The sequence below is a fragment of the Chanodichthys erythropterus genome, chromosome 19, assembly GCF_024489055.1.
Source record: "Chanodichthys erythropterus isolate Z2021 chromosome 19, ASM2448905v1, whole genome shotgun sequence".
Classification (NCBI taxonomy): domain Eukaryota; kingdom Metazoa; phylum Chordata; class Actinopteri; order Cypriniformes; family Xenocyprididae; genus Chanodichthys; species Chanodichthys erythropterus.
In genome coordinates this window covers 14341090-14367429 of record NC_090239.1, presented here as the reverse complement: position 1 = coordinate 14367429, position 26340 = coordinate 14341090, and the positions used below count along the sequence as shown (strand labels likewise).

Here is a 26340-nt window from a genome sequence, read left to right as displayed (position 1 = left end):
TGTGACCCATGTGCACTAAACATTAATTGTCACCATAAGTAGAGGTAGGAGATATGAAAATCTAGCAAAAAAAATAATCTGTAGAAACATTTGGTAGTGTCTGTGGATAAAAACAAAACTTAAATGTAATTAAAATGAGTGAATAGAGTCATATCAAACACTTAGACCTTGTCAAACCGCTGCCAGCCACGCAGTGAGAGATAATCTTTTAAAAACTAGTTTGAAAAAACAAATATGTATTATAAAGTTCCGTGCAAATAAGTCATGGGTTTGTTAAAAATAGAAAAACAAGGTGAACTTTCAGTAACGGCTGAGGTATCTGTGCAGCAGAAACTGCCTCAGAAACCTGCAGTGTGTCAAGTGCGCGCTGAAGCACGTCTCGCGAGATGTCTATTCTCTCCGCAACTTGGTCAGCAGTCGTTCGTTCCTCCATTTCGCTGCGTCGAAAGTCTCCTCCCCGCAACCGCTAGATTCAGCGATTCCGGACCCAGTCTCTCTCGGACCGTTCTTTAACTTGATCCTACGAACCTGCCAGTACCTCACTGGGTACCGAGAGACAGTTTGGAATAGTGTCAACACGGATTGAGTTCGATTTGAAGCGGATGGCGACTCCTTCAGCGAGAATTTAGTAAAAGAAAAGTGCTCGGAAATTTCAGGTAGGTGGGAACTTAAGATGGCGGTGGTGAGAGGAGGGGGGAATGCTGGGGAGGAAGTGATAGGAGAGGGAGGGGAGGAGGGTAAGGGGGTCACTGGGGGGGATTGTGACATGGCGGGACAAGTTGACTTTCAAGCGGTCGGGTGCTAAAAGTGGGTTTTGTAAGATTATGTACAGTACGGCCTTTATTGAGCTGACTCGATTTGGATCAACAGCACATTGTATCATTGCAGCTACCTCCGCACAATGTACTTTAAATGCAAAATACAGAATTGTACCATAATCCTTAGCAATTCAGATGGGTTCCGGTTTCCTTTGTACCGCACACTTTTGAGAGGACAAGCTGAAAACGAAACTGTCGCCTGTCACTGCGAGTACAACAACAACCAAGTTGAAATATTTGTGCGTTAACGTTACTTTAGTCTCCAGTGCGTTTGTTTAATGTTCTTATTCAAAGCGGTTTTTATATAAAATGTCATATTAACCAATGCATTGCTATGAGTCATTGAGATAATTCAGTATATAGTAAGCACTGACAGGCTAGAATTGTTGACTGTAGTGATGGAAAGTCCAACTGATTTCTGCGCATCAGTTCCTTCGAGCAAAGAACCGGCTCAGGAACCGACTCAGTGATTCTTTGTCATCCAGTGGTCTCCTACTCCCCAATAAAGCTATTTATATGCACATTTTGCTGTTTATTACCGTTGTAATTGCAAGTTATTTGTAATGTCAATGTATTTGGAACCTACATATAATTTTGTAAACATTAAATAGTATGAAATGCACTTGTATTTCTTGTCAGTGATTTTACAAAGTTTTTAATAAAATGTTAAAATGTTATTTATTAAAATTAAAAAGCGCAACTGTTTCGTATCTGTTGTTCGAACTGTCATACAATTACATAACGTATTTTTCATTAACAGTCGACTATTAAACTAACTTTCATTTCGAAAAGATCCGACTCAAAAGAACGACTTGTTCGCGAATCAGTTGACTGGCATTTTTGTCTAGCGTGACCCCGCGCGGTGACGTCAAGACGTCGTTCCTGTAAATGGGTGTATAAGAAATATCAAGAAAAATATTTGTTTAATGACAAGTCTGAAAACTATCGATATGGCTAATGATGAGTTATAGTTTGTTCTTGATCATTGCATAACTTCTTATGGAAGCCGATGTGTACACGCGCGCTCTTTGCCCGAGCAGTGTGTGCAGCGCGCGCGTGAGAGCTTGAGACGGTGTGTGTGTATTTATATCTCAAATGTGTTCGTCTGAGTCAGATAGTTAGATAATAACAGACACCCTCTCACATACTATTACACAAACAGTCAAGGAATTTAGCTCCCTGTCATTTAAACACCAACACCATAAATTAAACGTTATCGCGTTGGCTCCATTGCAACGTCTATAAGCTATTAGCATTGCTAGCCTGCTAAAGGCCCATGTGTGCGCGCCCGCCTCATGTACACAAAACTGCCGGCTGCGTTCGTTATCCGTGTTCGGTATTACACGTTAACCGCCATCCTATCTTCTGAAGTTTATGAGCTCTCGTAGGAGAATAACGTACGAACAAGCGGTAACTCGTCGCTAAAGGCTAGCTGAACGTGAAGCACCCGCACTATTGTACTGAGTGAGACTGTTTGTCCGGCAATATATGTCCGGCTATACAACAGTTTTTCTTTGTAACTTTTAAGTGATAAGGTGTGTGTTTTAAAAGTTGTGAGCAGTAAGTATTCCTGTTCAAAATGACAATACTTAATTTCGTTTTTGTATATGTTCGGTAGAAGCCGGCTTTTTGAAAGAATTCATATTAGCGATATATACTTATGCATTTCCTATAACGTTCTAAAAGAGAGGAACTGTATATTCAGCCAACGAGAAACCCCATTTTACCTGTGTTTGCTCTGAATTATTTGGCTGCAACAGCATTTTAACCACCGACCACGTAGAATAGGAAAGGAGTCCTTATGCAGCTTAATTTATCTATAATTTGCGTTCTAAGAAAACACGCTTTTCTCTCTATTTGACGTCATGCACGTGTTGTTTCTTCAGGATTGTGTATTTGATGTTACACATAGATGGACAAATTCATGGAACTCACTCCAAATGTTTATCTTTAGACCCTCAGATGCAGCGGTACCCTTGATCTCAGCATCCTGGAAGTGGAAATCACGGAAGAGACTGCTTCATCACATACAGGTATTTATTAAGTTCATTCTTTTTAAGTTATATGCAGGCCCAGCCGTAGTAGAATTACACACTTTCCACAGAATTGTAATGTCGTTTTTAAATCTTTCACCGCATGCTTTTGTTCTCTCAGCTTTGACGACACAATGTTTAAATACTGCTTGGAAAAATTTCTCTTGCACTTAAGCACAGGAAGTTTGAAAAAGTCAGCAGATTCCACATAGGCGTTTTATTGTTTAGCTGTTCATCTCAACATGAGCGTCATGTATTTTTGCGTTTTGTTAAGGGTTAGACATGACATGTCTCACTGTTCTTTCAGGTTCAGTGTGTAGCACTGCCGGTTCTGAAGCAGGACAGTCTGGGGAAGAGGCGGTGCAGCGGCGCACCTGTCCGGCAGTGGCTGTGCTGGGTGGCACCTCCGCGGCTGCGCAGAATGTGGCCGGGCCACCCCAGCATGCCCTGCAGCCAGTCGCAGCTGCCACTCTACCACCATCATCAGTTGACATCAGCACTGGATCTCAGCAGCAGAAAGGAGACTCAAAGGCTGCATGTAAAGAACAGACCATCGCTCACGTTCAACGAAACAGCGGCATCAAGGAACCAGAGGAGAAATTGGCTGTCCAAAGAGGACTGGTGTCAGCTATTGCTAAAGACTCACAAAAGCTTACAGACGCATTGGAGGGTCAGACTCCCTCAGACAAACTTTTTGAGAGAGGGACTGATAGCATTGCGCAAAAACGGGATTTGCTTCACGGGTGTAACACGGAGCAATCAAGCCTTGCATACAGGGAGATTGATATGGCGGAAGGATCCAGCACAGGCCACTGCCAAGATTGGAGCCAACACCCTGGAGATGCAGGGGGTGTCTCTGCCCCTATTGAGACAGAAAAGGGACCCTTGCCTCCAGAGACAATCAAATTGGACTACAAGAACATGTGTGGAAAGCACACACCTGGAGAAAGCCCCTGTGACCCAAGAACAGAAGTCATCCCAGCAGTCTCAAGTGCAGTACAACAGACAACAGACAGAAACGTGGAGCAACTCCAAACAACTGCCACCTCATCTGCATTTGGCGTCCCACAAGAACAAAGTACGACAAATTCAGCGAAGCAGGCTTGTAAACTTGACTCTAAGGAGGCTAGGGAAGATGTCACGCAGCATCTACCTAAAACAAATAAAGAAGGTGCCGTTAGTCCAGGTAGACAAACCTTGTCAGCTGAGGGAACAAAACAAGGTATTAGTGGAAATTCTCTTTGCTCAGGATATTCATCAAAACAAGGGGGGCAGCACATTACCCCTGAGAGTGGAAATAGCATGCCAAATGACTCTAAGGGCAGCTGTTATCCCCCAGAGGACTGCAGTAAAACACAAAGGGTTACACAAAAGACAAGCCCCCTTCCTAAAACACCTGGCGGGTCCACCCCGACTGAGAATACACAGTGTGTGCAAGAGCTAAGTTCTCAGTATGTACATGTAAGTGAAACCCCCAAAATGTTTCAGTTGGGTAAAGAGACTAGTGCAAGGGAGGGACAAGGCAATGAGAAAGTCCCTGTTGATGGAGATTTGTGTTGTAATGTGGCTGCTAAAGAAGTAATTCACAACATTTCTGTTGATGAACCAAAGCTGTCTGGGCATGGGACATGCACTGACAATGTACAGGTCCCTATTGTGAATGAAAGGTCACAAGTCGTGGTTTGCGGCTCTTCTGATGTGATTTTGAAGCAGAATGACAGTGCCAATCGAATAGAAATATCTATGTCTTCAAATCACCAACAGGATAGGAGCATGCTGCTCGCTCATACTGAGAACTGTGTGACTTTAGAGGGGCTAGAATCAGATCAGCCAAATTTTTCTGACTGTATGGTCCAACAAGTACAAGAGTCCGTTCCAGCAGATCATAAACTCTCACAAATTCAGATATGCCTGAATGACACACCAGGTATCGTGAATGTGGAAGAGAGGCAGGAAGTGAGTGCAGAGGCTCTCAATGCTGTCAAAGTAAAAGATTTGATTGACGTAGGTATTTTAATGCAGCCAGATTTGGAGGATACCTGGCTGGTTGTAAGTGAGATAGACGGGCAGTCTGAGCATGCCGAGATGGAGGTCAGTGAGGAGTCTCTGGTGCAGTGCCCTGAAACCCAGTCAACTGTTGCTGTATATGAATGCACCGTGCCCTGCTTTACATCAGCTGCCATTCACAGTGAAGTTAAGCTGCTGTTAACTGACAAAGAAAAGGAGGAACCAATAGAAACATTGATGCAAGGCTCACAAGCCCAGAGTAATCTAGAGACTCATTCTAATACACTCAAGCCCACAAAAGATTTAACCACCATACCTTCTACACAAAAAGAAGGATCTATAATTGTCAAGCAGCATGATAATTCAACTCCCACTGATCTTGCAAACACATTGACAGGGTTAACGTCCACAGTGTTGGATGCCACGCTTGACTCTGTGCAAGAGCAGCAAGAATCTGATGTGGTGAAAAGCACACAAGGTGTGTCATTAATTTCATTGTCTTGTGGCACGATTGACCCAAAGCTATTGATCTTAAAGAAGGGTGACAACCCTGTTCTTAAGCATCCTTCTTCCCTGTCAGCTAGGATCTCAACCAATCAGAGCTCCCCTGTCCAGGCTGGATCCCACAGTGATGGATTGAATAAAGCTTCAGAGTGCCTTGCTAAAACTGATACAGCTGCATCTCCCACAGTAAAGGAGCATGCCACGTTACACACTGACTGCCCTGTCTCAAACACTTTCTCTCAATCCTCTCGGACTGTTTCCACTTCTAATGTACTTTCACAGAACAGATCTGTGAAAGAAAACCTAAATAAATCAAATAGTTCTGTCAAGATGCTTCAAAATGAATTCTCCGCTAACACTTCATCAACTTCAGTACAACTCCATAACTCACAAAGCCGCCTTCCTCTATCTGCTGGAGATGTGTGGGGTACTGTATCCAATGTTGTCCCAGAGGGGAATCATTGTAAACGGTCATCGGCCACTACACCATGCCAAGATTCAGTGTCATTGGGAGGTGAACTGGAGTTGGAGCAGCAGCAGTTACCGGACAAACTTTTGTCAACAACGCAAGATGCTCAGCACTCCATCCTGGAGCCACTTGATGCTTCTGTAGAAGAGAGCAGCGACGGAGAGGTTGACAGCTCTATGGAGGTCCAGAATGAGGATAGCAATACTATGCCCAGTCCAGCAGCAAACAAGGTAAAAGCAACCAAACTATTAACTGTTATGACTTGTTAATAGTCATAATGATGTAGCAGTGATTTTAAGTTATGTACGTGTTTAGTCACAATGAAGGCATCTGAGGTAGTCAGCAAAAGTGTTTTTATAATTCAGATCTTTTTTAGCCTGTGTACACAGTCCTTAACAGTTTCAAAGCCTGATGCTAGTGCACTTCTTGGCTGTATATTAAGCCATGTGTGTTTTCCAGCATGGGCAGAGCAGGACAGACAGACAAGGCTTGTTATTGAAGGTAAGAGGTGTCAGGCATCCTTCAAATCTGATCGTTGCAATCTGATGCAATGATCCTGCTTCTTCCAACTAGTGGTTGACCGATATAGGTTTTGCAATGGCCAATAATGTTCTGGAAAGCGGGATGCCCAATTTTAGTGTTATTTATTTTTAACAAATATGCTGACATTAAGGTGAACACTTATTTTACCAAATATTTAAATTCACAAAAAGGGGGAAAGTAAAACTTGCATTCAATCAGCCAAGCTGGCATGGTTTCTGAATGATGCCAAAAATCTCAAAATGGCCAGCTAATTGACCTGGAATATATATCGGTCTGTCACTGCTTCAACTCAGTCACTAGCTTAAATTAAAAAAAAAAACAATTCCAATTATAACCTGGAAGGGAAATGAGGGTATGAAACTGTTTTATCATCCAGAGTAGCATGTATTATTTAGAAATAAGGAGAGAGGTTGTAAGATGTTTACTCACCAAGATGTCCTTGTAGACCTGGCTGTTTTTATGAAGCTCTTTTATCTCTTCTTGGGCACTCTATCTCTCCTTTGTACTCTACGCTGAATAATATGTAGTCACGCAGTCAGATACACTGTTTTATTTGTCTGTCCCAAGGTTTGCCAGTGGATTGCAGGCAAGGTTACAGCAGCCTCTACTCCTTCCTCCTCACCAGTTCCATGTCCATCTCCTTCTCCCTCATCCGGTGACTGGATGCGTTCTCACACAGGCAGAGCCTCACCTGTACAAAACTCTCATGGCAAAAACATGCCCTCCACTTCCTCCCAGGGTTCTGGTGGCTGTTCTCAGTCAGAGCAAACAACCACCCCGAAATCCACCCCGAAGCATACAGACATGGCAGAACTGGCAAAACATGTGAGAGAAGGACAAATTACATAATATACTGTCTGAAATGGTGATTGACGTTAATAATTGGACTTTATTCTTGTTATTCTAACAGGAAGCAGAAATAGAACATCGGACCCTTGCACTAAAACGTGAAGGTTTCTGGTCCCTAAAACGTCTGTCTCGTATAACTGAACCAGTACGGCCCAAAGTTCATTGGGATTACCTCTGTGAGGAAATGCAGTGGCTCTCTGCAGACTTTGCACAAGAGAGGCGATGGAAAAGAGGAGTGGCCAGAAAGGTAAACGTTTCATTCAGGTTATCCTATTTGAAACATGCTATTTGTATTTTGAAAATGGAGCATATCACGAATCTGAACTCATTTTCAGGTAGTACGGATGGTGATGCGCCACCATGAGGAGCTGAGGCAGAAGGAGGAGAGAGCGAAACGTGAGGAGCAGGCCAAACTGAGGAGAGTTGCTTCTTCTATTGCCAAGGAGGTCCGTGCCTTCTGGAGCAGCGTTGAAAAGGTGACTTTTCAGGGGGTTTTGGGACAAAATTTCTACTGTACTAAAGACTATAAATGATTCACACTTTAACTTTTTTCCCGCCCATTGCTGTACACAGGTTGTCCAGTATAAACAACAATCCAGACTGGAGGAAAAGCGGAAGAAGGCCCTAGATCTCCAGCTGGATTTCATTGTGGGTCAGACAGAGCGTTATTCTGACTTGTTAAGTCAGTCCCTGCATGCTGCTCCTGTACACAGTTCAGACACTGCAGCAGTCTCCAAACAATCACCGCTGAATGCTGTTGACGAGGATGGTGAGGACTGACTTTTGTTTTACTGTGTTGTTGCTCAGATCAAGTATCTTGGAACTAGGGCTGCCACTAATAGTCAAATAAATGTTAGTCGTCGAGAAGAGGCTTAATCGACCAAAATTTTATTAGTCGGTTAGTCACAGAATAAAAACCCACAGCTGAGCATGCATTCTACAAGATGCTTAAGGAGGTTGCACACCAGACGCGAAGCTCGGCACCTGTCCACAGCACCCAGGTACTACTCAGGAAGTTCAAAATCCTGCTGCGCCACAGAGCGCCGTTTACATTGTTTTAAATAAAATGTATATTATATTTCTCTCAAATCATCATTAATATACATACTGACTTCACCCTGTGCTGCAAGATACATTCGTTTTACATTCTTAGTTTAACAGCTTGAATAAAGTCTAAAAATATTAAAGCATAGGCATATGTAACGTTTCCCTGTCGACTTAAAACTCACCCATCATGCAGCTCTTCTATCAGAAGTCGATTCAAATTGAGCTTGCGTGTATGTAATGTGCGTGTCCAGTGTACGATACCTGTGAGTTGTCCGGTGTGCAACCCCCTTTAGGCTCTGTTGCGCAACAAATCCTCCACCATGGTCTTGTAAGTCATCTCGCTTTACTCTCGTCATGTGATCAGTGAACTGATTCCTGCTGCACTGTGTATGACTCTGTAGTTCATGCTGGATGAGCAGAGCAGACGTTTACAATAGTTTACAACTGAAGCGACCGCTATCCAACTGAATTAAATGGTTTTTATTTCTATAAAAAAGCAAAACAACAGTGGAGGCGGTGCCGCGGTGGGCACCGTAATGCAATGTAAATGTAGCAGTGGCATATTGTATGCTAATTTCACCCTCACGCTCCGTCATAGTGGTATTGTGAGACCGCTTTTCACTCGATGAGAAATCTCGTCACATTTTGATATTGTGTGATCTCATGTCACGAGATCTTGTCACACCCCAACACCTACTACTTTATGCACGTTATTGCTATATAAAAAATCAAACCAAGTGGGTAATGCTTGAATTATGCTAGATTAAATTTGCAGTATTTAACAGTATTTAATGTTGCATTTAAAACCTAGCAAACATTTTTTTTATAATAAGCCTGTGTTATTCTGGTTTGATATTTTATGTAGTACAATTGTATTCATGGATTTTTTATTTTTTTTTTTTACCTTGGCTCAAGTCCATATTCTGTGGGGCCACTGTACACAAAAAGATTGTGCTTTAATAAATTTAGTGAATTAAAAATCTGCTCTTGTGAGTGTTTTTGAGTGCAGTAGGGTTTGATATGTTTTCAACGCGATTTAGGAAATTCTTGTTTACTCTTGGTTTAGATGTCTAAATTGTCCCTTTTCTGCTGCAGACAGAGACTTTGAGCCACCTTGTGAGGAAGAGGATGATGAAGAGACCATAGAAGTAGAGGAGCAGCAAGAGGGGAATGATGCAGAGACACAAAGGCGAGAGATAGAATTACTGAGGGAGGAGGGCACTCTGCCTTTGGACCAGCTACTCAGTACTTTAACTCTCCCCCAGGTACAGTGATTTCCCAGAATCAATTACAACAGTCACATACACCTAATTAAATGTGGTTTAAACACAGTAGTCACCTCCAAAACTTATTAGTGTTTACATAGCCATTGTCTCATAGTCAGAATTCTGATTAATGTGGTCCATAACTGTTCACATCAGCTGAAAAAATATGGCATCATATTTTTTCAGTTCTCACATATTTAAATAGACTTCTTTTTCCTTGACCAGGTTGTTGAATCAGAAGAAGAGGCCTCAGATTCTTCATCTTCTACAGTTGGAGATGAAGACAAAGAATTCAGTGCCAATGAAGAAGATGGTTAGTAGTTTTTTTTTTGTTTTGTTTTTTTTTTAAGATTGACAGACGCTTAACTTGGGTATCCTATTGATTTGAACAGACAGATATAACTTAAATCATTCTGTGCTTTGCTTCAGCGGAAGATGAAGAGGACACCATTGCAGCCCAGGAAGTTATTGAAGGAGAGGGAGACCATGCAGAGGAACTGGATGACCTTGCTAGAGAAGGTATAGTTCACCCAAAAATGAAAATTATCCCATGATTTACTCTCCCTCAAGCCATCCTAGGTGTAAATGACTATCTTCTTTCAGACGAATACAGTTGGAGTTATATTAAAAAATATCCTGGCTCTTCCAAGCTTTATAATGGTAGTAAATGAGGCACTGTATTTTGAAGTCCAAAAAAGCTCATCCATCCATCATATAAGTAATACACACAACTCCAGGGAGTTAATAAAGGCCTTCTGAAGTCAAGCGATGGGTTTTTGTAAGAAAAATATCAATATTTAAAACTTTAAACTTTATCAGCATATTAGAGTGAATTCTGAAGGATCATGAGACACTTAAGACTGTAGTGATGGCTCCTGACAATTCAGTTTTGCCATCAGAGGAATAAATTACATTTGAATTACATTTTAGCTAAAATGTAATTCAAATGTAATTTATTCCTCTGATGGCAAAGCTGAATTGTCAGGAGCCATCACTACAGTCTTAAGTGTCTCATGATCCTTCAGAATTCACTCTAATATGCTGATTTAGTTATAAGTGTTTAAAACAGTTGTGCTACTTTATATTTCTGTGGAAACTGTGGTACATCTTTGAATAGAAAGTTCAAACACATTTATTTGAAATATAAATCTTTTGAAACATCATAGATGTATTTGCTGCCTTTTTTATCAGTTTGAATAACCGTATTAATTTCTTTAACAAAGATTATACTAACCCCAAACCTTTGAATAATATAACAAAGTGTTTAATTATGACTTAAGCAGCAATTTCTTGAGGTCACATTGTCACTTGTGGTTTCTTTATTTCACAGGGGAGATGAGCATGGAAGAGCTCTTAGAAAAGTACAGAGGAGCATATGCCTCTGATTTTGAGGAGCCCTCAGCGTCACCAGATTCCTCAGAAGAATCAGAGGGAACTGAGGAAGAGGCAGAGGAAGAGACAGAAGGAGAGGACAGTGCTGATGATAGTGGCTCCTCCTCAGGTGAGCTGAAATTTATGGTAATATGAATTGTTGTGTGAAGTGACCAAATACCACACATCATCAACTTTTTCCACTGTGATCCACGCAATATTCAGGTTCCCAAGCGGCTGTAGACAGTGACGAAGAAGAGGAGGATGAGGATGTGCAGGAGAGTGATGATGATGAGGACGATGATGATGGAGGAGAGGGAATGGAGGTTCTGTTGAGAGAGGGAGACCATAGTCCCACTGTAACAACATCTCCCCGACCTAAGAAAGAAATCAGCCACATTGCTGCTACTGCTGAGAGCCTTCAACCTAAGGGATATACACTGGCAACAACAAAGGTAGTAACAAACCCTCAGAAACAACGGCTGAAGAACACATAGTTTCTGTTTATCATTAACTGCAGTTGTTTGTTTTCTTTTTAATATAAGGTCAAAACACCGATTCCATTCCTCCTTCATGGTACCTTGCGTGAGTATCAGCACATTGGACTGGACTGGTTGGTCACAATGAATGAGAAGAAACTCAATGGCATACTTGCAGATGAAATGGGGCTTGGCAAAACCATCCAAACCATCGCTCTGTTAGCTCATCTAGCTTGTGTAAAGGGTAAATACATAAAATACATATTTCCCTATGATGTGTAGTGAAAATATAGTGGATAAATGTAGTTTCACAAACATTTTCTCTGTTTCTCTTACAGGTAACTGGGGTCCACATCTGATCATTGTGCCCACCAGTGTAATGCTCAACTGGGAGATGGAGTTGAAACGTTGGTGCCCAGGATTCAAAATCCTCACCTACTATGGCAGCCAGAAGGAGCGCAAACTCAAGCGACAAGTAATGAATACAATAATGAGCATATTTATTACAAATTAAAGGGGTGGTTCAGTGTTTATTTTTCTATGCTTGATTGTGTTTTTGGAGTGCATTTTAACATGTCTTAATGTTTAGTTTTTTAAAAAAGCTGTATTTTTCATATATTTTATCTTTTATTCTACACCTGTTTCCATTGTCATTCGAACGGCTCGTTTGACTTCCTGCTTGTATGAAGCCTCTCCCTCCGAAATACGCAATGTGCTCAGATTGGTTAGCTGGCCCAGTGTGTCCAGAGCCATCGTGATTCGCTGAAGCGTCCAGAAACGCCACACCCCTTGGCATTAGTGTTTACCGTTACGTGGACTTCGGTGGAAATGTAAATAATGGCATCTATATTGCTGTATCAAATTGAGCTGAATCAGACCCAGATGAAGAGGATCAAGCAGAACCCCTGCAATCGCGGCTTTTAAAGGACGTTTATTTTTTTATTTGTGTCAGTGTTTAGATATGCTGTCACTGCTGTAGCCGAATACATGACTGAGTAGTAGCATTTTTGTAAAGGTAGCGTTTAATTTATAGCATGAACAACTGTTTGTCTATGAACATAGAAGTTTGTTGGTGTTTGTTGGCGTTTGAGGTATGCAATATAATTTAGCTAGCGTTAACTGGCTAGCGAAGCAAAAACGCAGTGGTCTTTGTTTACGTCCCTGATGCAACCAAAAAATAGCAACAGAACTATACGTTTAAAAGATATGTACAAACAATAAAACGTACTTACAGTTTGAAGCTGATAAACAGCAGCTTCTGCTTTTAAAGTGGGAACTGCTTCATCTTTCAGTAAAAGCCTTTGTGCAAATCCAGCATTAAACTTGTGTAGATTTTGGATTCAGTGGCGCATCCAGTGTAGGAAATATCACAGATTATAATGGGTTTTATTATCTTTTGACGCATCGCACCGCTCGCGTCCGGTGTACACAACTCTTCCGCTTCAGTGACATGGCCTCGCCCACTTTGTTGCGTGTTCCCGGGGGTGTGTTTTGCAGGGTTTATGATGTCACCAACCCAGGAAGAAGCTGCTTGTAGTCCAAACTGGTTGTTTTTGTAGGCATTAAACTGTCATAACTTTACAAGACAATATCTCCGTTTGCATTAAACTTTCAGCGCTGTAACTTTGCAGATACTATTTATGCTCAAGCAGCAACATTACACACTAACTAAAGTTAAAAAAGTGAAATTGCATTGAACCACCCCTTTAATATCTTTTAAAAACACTTTTACAAAGCTCTCTAAAGCAATTGTGTATTCATTTAGCCTTTCAATCCTTGTGATTTTTAGATTTTTTTTTTTTCCCTTTTTTATAATTTCTCAGGGCTGGACCAAACCCAATGCTTTCCACGTTTGCATCACCTCGTATAAGCTAGTACTGCAGGATCATCAGGCTTTTAGACGCAAGTCTTGGAGGTACCTCATTCTGGATGAAGCTCAGAACATCAAGAACTTTAAGTCCCAGCGCTGGCAAAGCTTGCTCAACTTCAACAGGTACTACTTGTATAGTCATTTCTATGATGCACTTAATAATTTATCGCTACAGGTCCCATTCTCACTTTCATTTCTTTACGTTTTATGTGCAAAGCCCATATAATTTTAAGAATGTAATGAGTTTATTTACTATTTTTTTCTCTTAATTCTGTCTTCCATGCAGTCAGAGGCGATTGTTGCTCACTGGTACCCCTCTCCAGAACAGTCTAATGGAGCTTTGGTCTCTTATGCACTTCCTCATGCCGCATGTTTTCCAGTCCCATCGTGAGTTCAAGGAGTGGTTCTCAAACCCGCTCACTGGCATGATTGAAGGGAGCCAGGAGTACAACGAGGGCTTGGTCAAACGACTTCACAAGGTAGTACAAGTTTATGAGTTGTGGAGGACGTTTAATTTGATCTACTGCATTTATGTTCCCAAGTTTCTCTTATGAACTTTGCCTGTGTATTTGTAATATTATAGGGAAGCATTTATGCATTTAGCTTTACATAAGCTTCCTTTATCTCCCTCTTTCTAGGTGCTACGACCCTTTCTGCTGCGAAGAATAAAAGTAGATGTGGAGAAACAAATGCCCAAAAAATATGAGCATGTTGTGCGCTGTCGACTCTCCAAAAGACAACGTTTTCTCTATGATGACTTCATGGCCCAGGCCTCGTGAGTAACCAGGGCAAGCAGACATGGGTGTGGTTGAGGAAGAAAAAAAAGGCCTTTTTATTTTGAAAATGACTTCCAAGCTCAGGCCTTGGATGAAAATGAATTGGCTATTAATTAATTTGCTTACTTCAGGGAGGTTTTTTTCCCTAATTGTTTGTACTTTTTTGTACCCACATACTCCCAGGACACGAGAGACTTTAGCCAGCGGTCATTTCATGTCTGTGATCAACATCCTGATGCAGCTACGGAAAGTGTGTAATCACCCTAACCTGTTTGATCCAAGGCCTATACAATCTCCCTTCATCACAAAGGCCATCGTCTATTCTACTGCTTCATTGGTTCAGCGGGCTCTTGAGACCTCACCATTTGAGGTAAATAAGACCAGCAGTTACTAAACTGTCACTACATTCTAATTTTGCTCGTTTATCTATAATAGGTGTGTCCAATCCTACTCCTGGAGAGACAATGTCCTGCTGAATTTAGATCCAACCTGCCCCAACACACTTGCATCAAAGTTTATAGCAATCCTGAAGAGAGTGTCTGTGTTCAATTTATATCCTGATATAGTGCACTATTTGAGGACAGCCATTTGTAGTGCTGTCTGAAACCATGGTTAATCCCACAATCCACCTCAATGATGAGTATATACCCATGCACCGTGAGTGTTGCACCGAATTAATTCCCATGTCTTACCAGAAGATGCCGCCCGCAGCATTTTTGGTGCACTGTGTCGCTCACTCACTTTCATTCACTCATTCTGTGGATGTAGGGAATAGTGAATGAGGGAATATGGGGCATTTTTGGATACAGCTTTGATAAGCTGGTCCAGGTGTGTTTAATTAGGATTGGAGCTCTGCAGTATGGTGGAGCAGGACACCTTTGATCTGAACCCTTTATTAGTTTCTTCTTTCTGAGGATAGGGGTGGGCAGTATTCCAAAATGTACAATGTTTTGTGAAAAATCACTATACAAATAAAGCTTTTTTTAATCTTGACTTTATTTGGGACACTTCCAGCTCTGTATTTTCACATTCTTCCATGTTTTTTTCCATCATTCCCATAACAATGAAATAGCCCTGTCCATTGATCACATTAATGTATAGCTAAGGTGATTATAAATGGAAAAAAATATTCATTGGTTTCAACACATTTCTGTGTTCAGAAGGTTAATTAAAAAATTATATTATTTTCAAAGCGCTGTGACTTGTCCATGTTTGACCTGGTTGGTCTGGAGCAGCGTGTGTCTAGATACCAGGCGGATGTTTTCCTGCCTCAAAGAAAAGTGACACATCAGCTTATTCAGGAAATCATGGAGTCCCCTGATCCTCCTCCCAGACCGAAGCCTGTTCGCATGAAGGTCAACAGGTATGTTGTTTGAAATGGTTAAGCACATAATTCTGATGTATGATGTATATATGCTCAAGTTAAATAATAATGGTACATTTGGTACATTTTTTTTCTTTTAATAAAGTTTCAAAATATGCTTGCTTCTCTGCAGGATGCTCCAGCCTCTTCCTAAGTCTGATGGACGTTCAGCAGTGAACAACCCAAGGTCTGCGTGTCCTACCACCACCACCACCACCACAGTTCAGACTCCAAAGCCTCTAATCACAGAGGTCACCCCTTCCCAAGCTCCCTCCCAGCCAATACCTCAAGGTCAGCTCAAGGGGCCAAGTCTTACATCCTGATCAGCTAGTGTCTGTCATGTGATGGTGTAATCAGGAAGAGAATAACTTTTGACCCTTATTTCAGTTTGTCCTGTTACTCCTGTCACTACTCCAAGAGCTCCAGTTGCTCCTAGTAGCGTCCCTTCTGCCCCTGCTGTCAGGCCACCAGCCCCCCAGCCAGTGACTGTACGTCCCTCAGCACCCTCCAGCATCACAACTGTGTCTGCTCCCCCTCAACCACCAAGCAACATTATGACTCAGAGGGTCCTGCTCAGTCCAGATATGCAGGCTCGTTTGCCATGTAAGTAAATTACATCGTACTTGTTTCACTTCATTGTTTATCGCCATGTAACAGTAGCAGCACATTGTTAAATTATTTTAATTTATCTCCCACATGTACAGCCGGTGAAGTTGTGAGTATCGCTCAGCTGGCCTCCCTGGCAGGCCGACCAGTGTCGTCCTCTCAGGGCAGTAAACCAGTAACCTTCCAGCTACAGGGCAACAAGCTCACACTCTCTGGGACTCCGCTGCACCAGGTCCCTGTTCCTCAGCCACGACCCATTCAAGGTATCCACGGTGTATCACATAAATAGACAAATAATCTGCTTGTGGAAAAGCCCAGTGCCTGCTTGGGATAGGTTTCGCTTTTCCTGCACGCCTTCAGTCTTTCTGTGAGTGTTTGGTGTAGTCTATAGCCTAACACTTTCTTCTGTGGTTGTGCCCTTTAGGAAATGTAATGCATCTGGTTTCCAGTAGTGGGCAGCACCACCTTATTAGTCAGCCAGCTCAGGTGGCAGTTCTTCACACAGTTAGTCAGACAGGTAGCAGCTCAGCAATTCCCCACCCAGCCAGCACAACCCCAACCTGCTCTGGACTAGCATTACCTTTCACCGCTACTCAAGGTACTGGTGCTGTCCTTGAGTTCATCCTTGTTCGGGTACAGCCTGTATCCTGGGTACCAAACTACCTGTTACTCAGCAGAGCATGTGCATGGGTATTCTGGCTTTAGTTCTTTTTTCTAACTGCATGTGACGTCTTATTTGAATGGTTTGTTGGCTACTTACTCAATAGGTCCTGTTGAATGAAAGTACTTGAAATCTAAAAAAGATAAATGCATACAGCACTGCAAATATTAAGTCAATGTTGTAGAGGGTGCATGAGGTTTAAAATGGTTTAAAAAGGTTTGTTTTTAATTTTTATTCATTTGTTCATCATTTTATAAAGTGTGTGGATTAAACTGTTATTTTAATTTTTAACTTCTAGTTTTTAGTTCTGTTCCTTTAAGTCTAATGTATGCAGGTAAAATGTATGAAGTTTCAATTGTTCATTCTTTTATACAGTTAAAAGACTAAAGAATTGCACTACCATTCAGTTTGGGGTCAGAATCATTTTTTCTTTTGGGAGATATTAACCTTTTATTCAGCAATTAAATTTATAAAGTGACAGTAAAGACATTTATAATGTTACAAAGGATTTCTTTCAAATGTTTTTTTTTTTTTTTTTTTTTTTTTAATTTATATTCATCAAAAACATCCTGAAAGAAATGTATCAGTGTTTCCACACATATCAAGAAGCAGTTTTTCAACGTTGATATTAAGAAATTTTTCTTGAGCACCATATTGAGCATATTAGAAGGATTTCTGAAGGATCATGTGACATTGAAATATGTAGTAATGGATCATCTTTTTCCATCAAAGGAATCACTTACATTTCAAAATAATTATTTTAAATTGTAATAATATTTCACAATATTACTTTTTTTCTGCATTTTTGATTAAACAAATGCAGCTTTTTTTGAGTGTAAGACTTTTTTCAAAAACCTTTTATAAAAAAAATTAAAAAAAATTGTACAGGCCCCTAAACGTTTGAACAGTAATGTATTAGATAATGCGAGACATTTTATTGATAGCTCTGCTACTGTAATCAATAGTCTGGTGCCCAGTCGAACTGAATTTTCTTTCCAGGTGAAATACTTGTGTAGTTACTAAACTCCCTCTATTTTTAATTCCAGTCCCAACATCCATGGTAAGTGGACCAGGAATTGTAAAGATTGTTGTACGACAGGCGCCAAGTAAAGAAGGAGGGTCAGTCCCTACTCTGGCCGTGCCTCCTTCTCCTCGTCCTGCTCCTCCTCAGTCGGTCACCCTTCACCCACATGGCACTCCAAGCCCTGTTCTTAGAGCATCCACTGCTTCTCAGCCTCCACACCGGCCTCCGGTTTATGCTGCTCCACCCCGAACTGTTGCTTCCTCCCAGACACCACCCAGTCGTCCTGTGTTGAGAGTAGTACAGGGTCCAGCACCACCACCAGTCCCAGAACAACCAGGTAAGTTGAGCCCAGATTTGGTTTTCAGAATTTACTTGACAGAAGTTTAAACAATATATTAAGGAAAAAAGAATAATAAGTAGAATAATTATGCATTCAATACTATGTACTTTTCAGTTACAAAGGCAAATTCATCATCAGTGCGTGAGGACAGTAATAATGATGTGATAACTTTGCGCATGAGCACACCTAAGCCCACATCATCTCAGAGCAGTGGGTCAACATCTCAGCGTCCACGCATTCAGCCGCCACCTCCACCACGTTCCCCCTTCTACATGGTAATAAATGGAGTGTTAATCTTAAATTGATTAATTCTTAATCTCAAAAAGGAATACTTCAAATCTCAGTTCAATGACAACCCATATCAGAGGGTGTAATATTTTGCAAATATACATATTTCTTAATGCAAGCATCAGTAACTACATCATAGTGCATTTAGGTCAATTTACTCTACCCTTTATTCTTGGTATAAAAATTTGGTGACCCTATTAGTTGTTTGTTTGTTTCTGTAGCAATCACTTATTTGTTACTTTGGTTCTGACAGTCATGGCTTGCAGGCAGGCGAAAGGCTCAGCGAGACGACAGAATCTCTCAAATCATGCGCATCAATGAGCTGCACTGCAATGCAAAGCCTGTGTATGGTCGTGAGGTGCTGGACTTTCTATCCTTCCTCCCAGGCCCTTGTCCATCTCCACCACGTCCTGTTGTAAACAACTGGAGTTACTCTGGTTATAGCTCCTGCCTGACTGCTCAATCACACCATACCAGTTGTATTTTGGAAAAGAGCAAAGTCCTGACGGAAGCCATTCACAACTCAGAGGAGAGGCTTCAACTTCTCTCTGAGGTCATAGACAGGTATAGCTCATAAACATGCATAAAGCACTAAACTTTTATTTAATTTGGAAATGGAATATAAAAACTACATCTGAAAATAATAGTGTGTCATGCTGTTTAAATGTGTGCCCTCGTTCCACAGGTTCACTTTTGTCATTCCTCCAGTAGAGGCAAAGCCTATCACCATGCACAGCTGCCACCCACCTCCCTCCCTCAGATACCAGCATTCTCTTTTCTCCTCTGTTTTATCTTCCCATCTCTCCCCACTTACACACACACTCCATCGCATCCAGTGTAACATGAGGACATATTTCCCTGACTTGAGGCTTATTCAGTATGACTGTGGTAAGTACTGGGACCCCAGAGTGTGCATTTTAGCATTGCATTGTACTTGAATTTACCATGTTTATACATAATAAACCCAAAACATTGGTGTAGTACCAAAAATAAATAGACCAGAAATATTTTATGGCTGTTCATCTGTTTAGGTAAGCTGCAGACACTCCACCTCCTGCTTAGAAAGTTGAAGGCAGGAGGGCACAGAGTCCTCATTTTCACTCAGATGACACGTATGCTAGATATACTTGAGCAGTTCCTCAACTACCATGGGCACATCTACCTGCGTTTGGATGGAAGTACACGTGTAGAACAGAGACAGGTGAAATACTATTTTCAGTACTCAAATTGTGTGTTTTGAAATAAAGTATGTGTTTTGTCTCTCAACTGTGACATTATTATAATGCTTGTCTACCTTTCAGGCTCTGATGGAGCGCTTCAATGCAGACCGTCGCATATTCTGCTTCATCCTGTCCACCCGCAGTGGAGGTGTAGGTGTTAACCTGACTGGGGCAGATACAGTAGTGTTCTATGACAGTGATTGGAACCCAACCATGGATGCCCAAGCTCAGGACCGGTGCCATAGAATTGGACAGACAAGAGATGTCCACATCTATAGGTAAAGGCAAAACTAAAAACCTTTTTCTCTTTTCTTACAGGACCAATTTTTGTTCCTTTTAAAACATTGTACAGATTATGCAAGCATGTTTGACATTTAAATGTTATTTGTTTAGGCTAATCAGTGAACGGACAGTTGAAGAAAATATTCTGAAAAAAGCCAATCAAAAAAGGATGTTGGGAGATATGGCTATTGAAGGCGGAAACTTTACCACTGCCTTTTTTAAGCAGGTAATAGCAGCTTTAATTTTAATGTAGTTTTTCATAGGGAAATCCTAGCTTGAAATAAACTTTGGAAGGATTGATTACATAACCATCTCTTTCCCACAGCAAACTATCAGAGAGTTGTTTGATGTGTCAGAGGGAGAGAAGAAAGTGGCTGAATTGAGTGTGCCTCAGTCAGATGATGAGGAGTCCATCAATAAACATACCACCACCATTTTGGAACAGGTAATTTTAAATATATCCGTTTGGTGTATTTCTTTGTAAGAAACCACTGAAAATGAGATCTTATGTGTTCTTTATATTAGGCCCTGTGTCGTGCTGAGGATGAAGAGGATATCGTGGCTGCATCTCAAGCCAAGGCTGAGCAGGTGGCTGAGCTTGCAGAGTTTAACGAGAACATCCCTCTGGATGACGGTGATAGCCGGGACCAGGAAGAGGAGGAGCTTTCCAAAGCTGAGCAGGAAATCGCTGCCCTGGTTGAACAGGTAGTCATGATATTAATGCTTTTCTTAATAGTCTTTTAGTAGAATGTGAATTCACCTGTTTTTATCATAATGCACCTTTTTCCACTAAATTTCAATTATCCCTGTTCTTAACAGCTCACTCCCATAGAGCGATACGCCATGAATTTCCTTGAGGCCTCCCTTGAAGATATTTGCAAAGAGGAGCTGAAGCAGGCAGAGGTAACAATTAAAATTGTAACCAAGCTTTGATTACTTTATGGTAGAATAAACTTTTAGCAGTCATACCCACAACATTTATCTTGACTTTACAGGAGCAAGTTGAGGCTGCAAGGAAAGGTTTGGATCAGGCAAAGGAAGAAGGTTTGAAACTGCATCAGTCATCTGACAGTGATGAAGAGGATTCCGTACCTCCCAGTACTGAGGAACCTACTCCAACCCGCCGCCCTCGTAAACACAAAGAGAAAGGTGCTCCTTCTACAAGGGTCAGTGGCAGGCTCAGAGGGACACCTGCTGACGATATATCCCTAACCCGGTTGTCCCCAGAGAGAGGCAGGAGGGGGTCATGGATGAACTCTGAGAGCAGTATAAGCCAAACCCCTGGGTCCACACAAAAGTCGCCCCAACACAGAGAAGTGCCTGAGAAACTTCGCAGTGGTCCGCGCGGGCGAGGGACAACCAAAGAATTTGAATCCCTCGTGTCATCAGAAAGCCAGACAGTCCAAACTAACCAGCAGGTATCAGATTCAACAGCCATGTCCCCTGCTATGCAGGGCTCAGTCCAAAAAATTAGAAATGTGTCATCCCCCCACCTGCAGCCCATCTCCCCATCAAGCTCTGTGCCTTCAGCTGCTGCATCTCCTGCAATGGACAGTAACACTTGTGGCCATCAATCCTCCTCTTCTGCTGTATGCAGAGAGGAGAGTGAAGAGCAGGGGGGAGAGGCAGTGTCTGAAACTGTACAGTGTAGCAGGAGAGATAGGAGAGCCTCTGCATCATCAGACTCCATCTGTTCTCCTGAGCATCATTCTGAACAGGATGGTCAGCTCTCCCTTTCTCCTACTCTTGCATCACCTAACTCTCGCTCACCACGAAAGCGGCAGTCTGCTGAAAGTGAAATTCTCAAGGGACTTCCAGAAGATTCTCCATCAGCCAAGGTCCTTCGAAAGCTTCCAGGTCGTCTGGTCACGGTGGTGGAAGAGAAAGAGCCCAAACGGAGACGGAGGGGAATGAGTGGAAGTGGAGGAGCACACAACGAGGGTTCGTCAGAGGAGACTGAACAGGTAGAATCAGTTCAAGAACCAGCCACTCATTCATCTGATGGAGCAAGTCAAACTCTTAAAGAGACTCCTCCCATATCAGTCCCCACATCCTTAGCTTCTTCCTCACCACCACCACGAGAGCAGGAACAGGCCTCCTCTCCTTTACAGTGTAGTCCAGGGAGAGGGCACCACCCCTGTTCCCCAACACACCATTCACCAGATATGCCTGTCCTACGGAACTTACCAGTACGCCGAAGGCTTGAGACAGAGTCTCGAATGGCTGCACAGTTAGGAGAGCAATTTGTAGGAAGAGGTAGAGGGGTGGATCGGAGATCTGCTTTGTCACCAAAGAAACCAGAAATGAATTCAGACAAGGACAGTGCTGCTCAAAGTGACTCAAATGTGACCAGTCTTATATCAGTGAAGCGCAAGAGGGGCAGGCCACCTAAAACACCCCCAAGGGTGCCAGAGCTGCCAGAAGACAAGAAACCCTTAACCCAGAAAACCAGTCCTGAGCGGAGTCCCCCTCACTCACCAAAACGGAAAAGGGGTCGTCCCCGTAAGGATTCCACCACGACTACAAGCTCATCTCCATCTTCTCCTTCTACAGGTGCTCCTTCCTCCCAAGAGCCTAATTTGTCAACAACCAATGTTATGCCTGTGACTTTGCCTGCTGTCAGTAAAACTTCACCAATAAGCTCTCCAACACTCAACCCCACTTCACCCTCAAATGCTGCTGAAGTGTCATCTAAACCTGATTCAGAAACAAATCAATCCACTACGTCTGTTTTACTGTCCTCTATGCATAGAGACTCTCAAAATATGTCCTTGTCTACATCAGAACTTGTAGATTCACAATGTGATACTCACACCAATCCAAACCCTGTAATTGCATGCATTGACTCTGACACCAATACACTTAAAACTTCACACAAGACTTCTACTGCAGAGGTCTCTCAGACTTGTACTGCTTCTTCTCTTACACTACAGCTTCCAAGTCCCCCCATAGAGCCTCCCACTTGTGCCCACTTATCCCCAATCCATGCTGAGAAACTTACCCAAATGCCTGTACTTTCTGAGACCAGTGAAATCACAGCAATTTCAGAACCTTCAGCTGTCTCAGTGACTGCTGTAGAAGCTGAGGAAAATTCAGTCACAACTAACCAACAAATGGATCATTTGCAGTACTCAAATACATCAACTCATGTCACTTCACAACCCTTACACAGAACCAGTACAACTGCGGACTCTCCACAAACCTTTGTAGAACCCATGTGCAATATAGCTGCATCTCCTACTGCAACTCATCCATCATCCACCCAACCTTCTTCACCTGCTTTGACTTCTGGGATTGAGCCAGAATCATCTTCATCTAAATCAGAGGCACCAGAAGCTTCAGCTACACTGACTCTGTCAACAGTCCAGCAGTCCACACCTAAGTCTGATCAAACTTCTGTTCCTACCTCACAACTTCAAATTACAGCCATTGAAGCAGCAACAGATTCAGCACTTGTATCACACAAAATGTCTTCAACGTCTTTACAATCTACATCTACCACTAATCAGACAACATCAGATTCTCTGTCAACATTCAGTTATACAGATGCAGATTCTTCTCCACCCCAAAACATGCCAGTGGCTGATAATCATGGTGGCCATTATTCATCCAAGGACGAGGTTGTAACTGAGGAGGAGGTTGTAACTGAGGAGACAGAGAAAATTGAAGTTGACAGTGTTGCTGAGGATGATGCAGGAGAAAATGAGGGCATCTTATCTCAGCCAAAAAGAAGGAAATTGGATAGTTTGCCAAAGGAACAGACACCCAGTGCCTCGGGAATTGCCTCATCAAATTCAGATATTGAGACTCATGATGCTCCCAAGAGTGATGGACCGGTTAAGCCATCAGAAGAGGAAACAAGAGAGGACAGAAAGACCAGATCTTCTGCCAAAAAACAAAGCATTAGTAGACAAAGCAGCCAGGAGTCAGTCCGTTCCTCTTCCCCATCTTCTGTATCCTCCAGTGGTATAAGATCTCAGTCCAAAAAGGTTGGAGAGAGTAAGAGGCCTTCAAAAAGGAAACGGGATGATATAAAGTCTGAAAAAGAGAAAACTGAAGAAGGGTCTGACAAAAAGCATCAGTCCAACTCTTCCTCCTCATCTTCAGACTCTGAGGACTCTAATAGTATGAAAAGATGTCTGACAAGATCGGCTCAAAAGAAGTTGGAGAAAGATGGCATGATTTCTAGAAATTATGACAGCAGTAATAGACAAAGAGGGAGGTCAGACAAGAAGGGTCAAACCACCAATTCCACAGAAGGGGAGTCCAGTGGTGAAACGTGTTCAAGAGTTACCCGGAAATCTGCAGGCCCACAATCCAATACTTTAGCTTCCCCTGAACCTGAGGTGCTGGGCAAACGCTGCTCAGCCCTTAATGCTGCAGCCAAGCTCTTGGCAATGAGGGGAAGAGGGCCAGACACACCCAGTCCCAGCCCCAAAAATAAGACCGCTGTACAGCAAAGCAGAGCACTGTCCTCTGAAAGAAGCAGTAAATCCAAGGGAAAAACAGGGCAGGACTCTCCTAAGATGTCTAACAGTAAAGCAGGGAGTGGTAGACAAACCCCCAATCAGTCAACTGAATCACCACAGTCGTCCTCTTCTGCTCGATCCACTCGGCAGCGACCGGGCAGCCTTGTTCCACCCTTGGAAACCGAAAGGTTTAAAAAAGAAGAAAAGAAAAAGGCATCTGATCAAAAGGAAGAAGGTGAAGATGAAAATAGAGAGACCAGGTCTTCAAGAGGTCATAGTGCCTGCAGTAGTATAAGCAGCGAAAGAGGCGCAGGCAGCAGTAGAAGTCGGAGTAGCAGCAACAGCAGTCAGCGCACCCACAGTCTAAGCTCACAAAGTACAGAGCCTACCCGCTCCCGTTCCAGAGCAGCCTCCTCTGGTAGTGATACAGAGAGAGGCAAAAGTATTCGGCGGAAGAGCGATGGAGGCAGAGACAGGGAGAGCAGGAAAGAGAAGAGGTCCCAAAAGCATGACAAACCTGAACTGAGTGCTGGGTCCGGCGATGGGACTCCTGACAGGGTTCTCAGGAGTGTAGCTGCACTGGCAGCCGCTCAGGCACGTACTCCGGCTAGCAACACACGCTCTTCATCCACCCAACACCGGCACTCCAAGACGTGATATGGAGTGGAGAAATCATCTCTAGGTTTAAACAAGGAGTTAGATGTGAATTTCAGCAAGGAGCGAATGCAGATTTTATGGCGGAAAGGGGATCAATTTTATTTAAGGCCATGGTTTAGCTGTGAGAGAAGACGGGGAAAGAGAGATCTGTTGCACATTGTAATTAGATCTGACCTCGCCTTTGCCACTCAGCTATCTTAAGTCAAGCCATTTACAGTGTGGAAAGGGTCTATAGATGCAGGACAATTATGAAGATTTGGTCACCTATTTAAAAATGTGTCCTAATAATTTGAGTTAAAACCAGAGAATTTTTTACCCTACCACAAAGACTTTGGAACTTCAAAGTAGCTGGGCAAGAGGCAAGATTTATTATTTGTTCACACTATGTACTGTAATCATAAAGACTGGAAATACTATGTGAAGTATATGTTAGAAGATTGGTTGCATAGATTGTACACTTTTTACAGAGTTTACTTGTGCTGCAAATGGTATTGATGAGGAAAAAAATCATTAATGCTACGTTGAAACGATTAGTGGGGATTGTACAATTGTAAAGTTTTTAGACTTCTGCATTCTGGATAATGTTTATCAGCTGTTTTGATTATTGTTTGTTTCAAGTCAGTTGATAAATTACAAAAATATCTTCTATATCTTCCAGGGTATGAAGAAGAGGGCAGGTCTAAAAATGAGTTGTTTTTTTTTGTTGTTGTTTTTTGCCCCTCTGCACTATGCTGGAGTTACAATTTGCTTAAATCACCTGTCTTGTGTAATGTTTCAGTCCATTACTTTTAAATTCTGCTGCTGCCTGCTTTTCCCCATTTGCACATCTGGAATGTCTCAGACATTGGAGGTGTGCGTTGTGATTTAGTTTTTTTTCTTTCTTTTTTTCTTTTCAGAACATCAACTTGTCAGTACATCTTTACTGGTACCTCACTGCATTTTGTAAGCTCTAAAGTATGTGTATCTCTTGAGCTTGTGATGAACCTTGAAATTTGCTTGTCATTTGCTTTATAGCAGTACAAAAATGGGAGACAACATCTTGCTATTTTTCTTATCTCTTTCCCAAAGTGTTAGTCATTATGATCATCTTTATACATTAAATTGTATTCTCAAACACAGAATCTAAACAAGTTTGATAAAATGAGAGTGCCTGTTGATCCATACAAGGATCCATGTTAACGTATAGACGTTTGGTCATCTGTAGTGCTTCAAGTGTAATTAGCTCTTCCACCCTTCATCGTAACAACATCATTTATGTTCATGTGCAACCAAAACTGAAATAATTTCTCCAGTGAAAATTGCTACCGTCAGCTCTTTTTATTTCTGGAGTATTGGTCCTTTTTTATGAAGGGACCGATGCTGGGTTGGTAGGATACACCTGAAATAACTTCTTAAGAGG

The 26340-nt window shown here is 42.2% G+C and overlaps 1 protein-coding gene across 4 annotated transcripts; it reads left to right on the top strand.

Annotated features, from left to right (window-relative positions):
- Positions 1-437: 437 nt before the first annotated feature.
- On the top strand, positions 438-25656 carry srcap (Snf2-related CREBBP activator protein). 4 transcript variants are annotated; one of them, XM_067370340.1, is made up of 34 exons: positions 438-656; positions 2773-2851; positions 3159-6061; positions 6942-7199; positions 7285-7470; positions 7559-7699; positions 7797-7992; positions 9366-9535; positions 9761-9848; positions 9965-10054; positions 10866-11036; positions 11132-11361; positions 11452-11629; positions 11724-11860; positions 13209-13378; positions 13542-13734; positions 13894-14030; positions 14215-14401; positions 15225-15394; positions 15528-15685; positions 15782-15997; positions 16099-16263; positions 16425-16598; positions 17708-18022; positions 18140-18300; positions 18567-18877; positions 18999-19201; positions 19345-19514; positions 19615-19811; positions 19927-20041; positions 20141-20260; positions 20341-20520; positions 20635-20718; positions 20811-25656. In XM_067370340.1, the coding sequence occupies exons 3-34, from the start codon at positions 3638-3640 to the stop codon at positions 24939-24941; spliced, it is 11826 nt and encodes a 3941-aa protein (XP_067226441.1). In that variant the 5' UTR covers positions 438-656; positions 2773-2851; positions 3159-3637; the 3' UTR covers positions 24942-25656. The 4 variants fall into 4 exon arrangements, with proteins under 4 accessions (XP_067226441.1, XP_067226445.1, XP_067226442.1 ...); XM_067370341.1 differs by lacking the exon at positions 438-656 and adding an exon at positions 1748-1890; XM_067370342.1 differs by lacking the exon at positions 438-656 and adding an exon at positions 2355-2378.
- Positions 25657-26340: the final 684 nt, after the last annotated feature.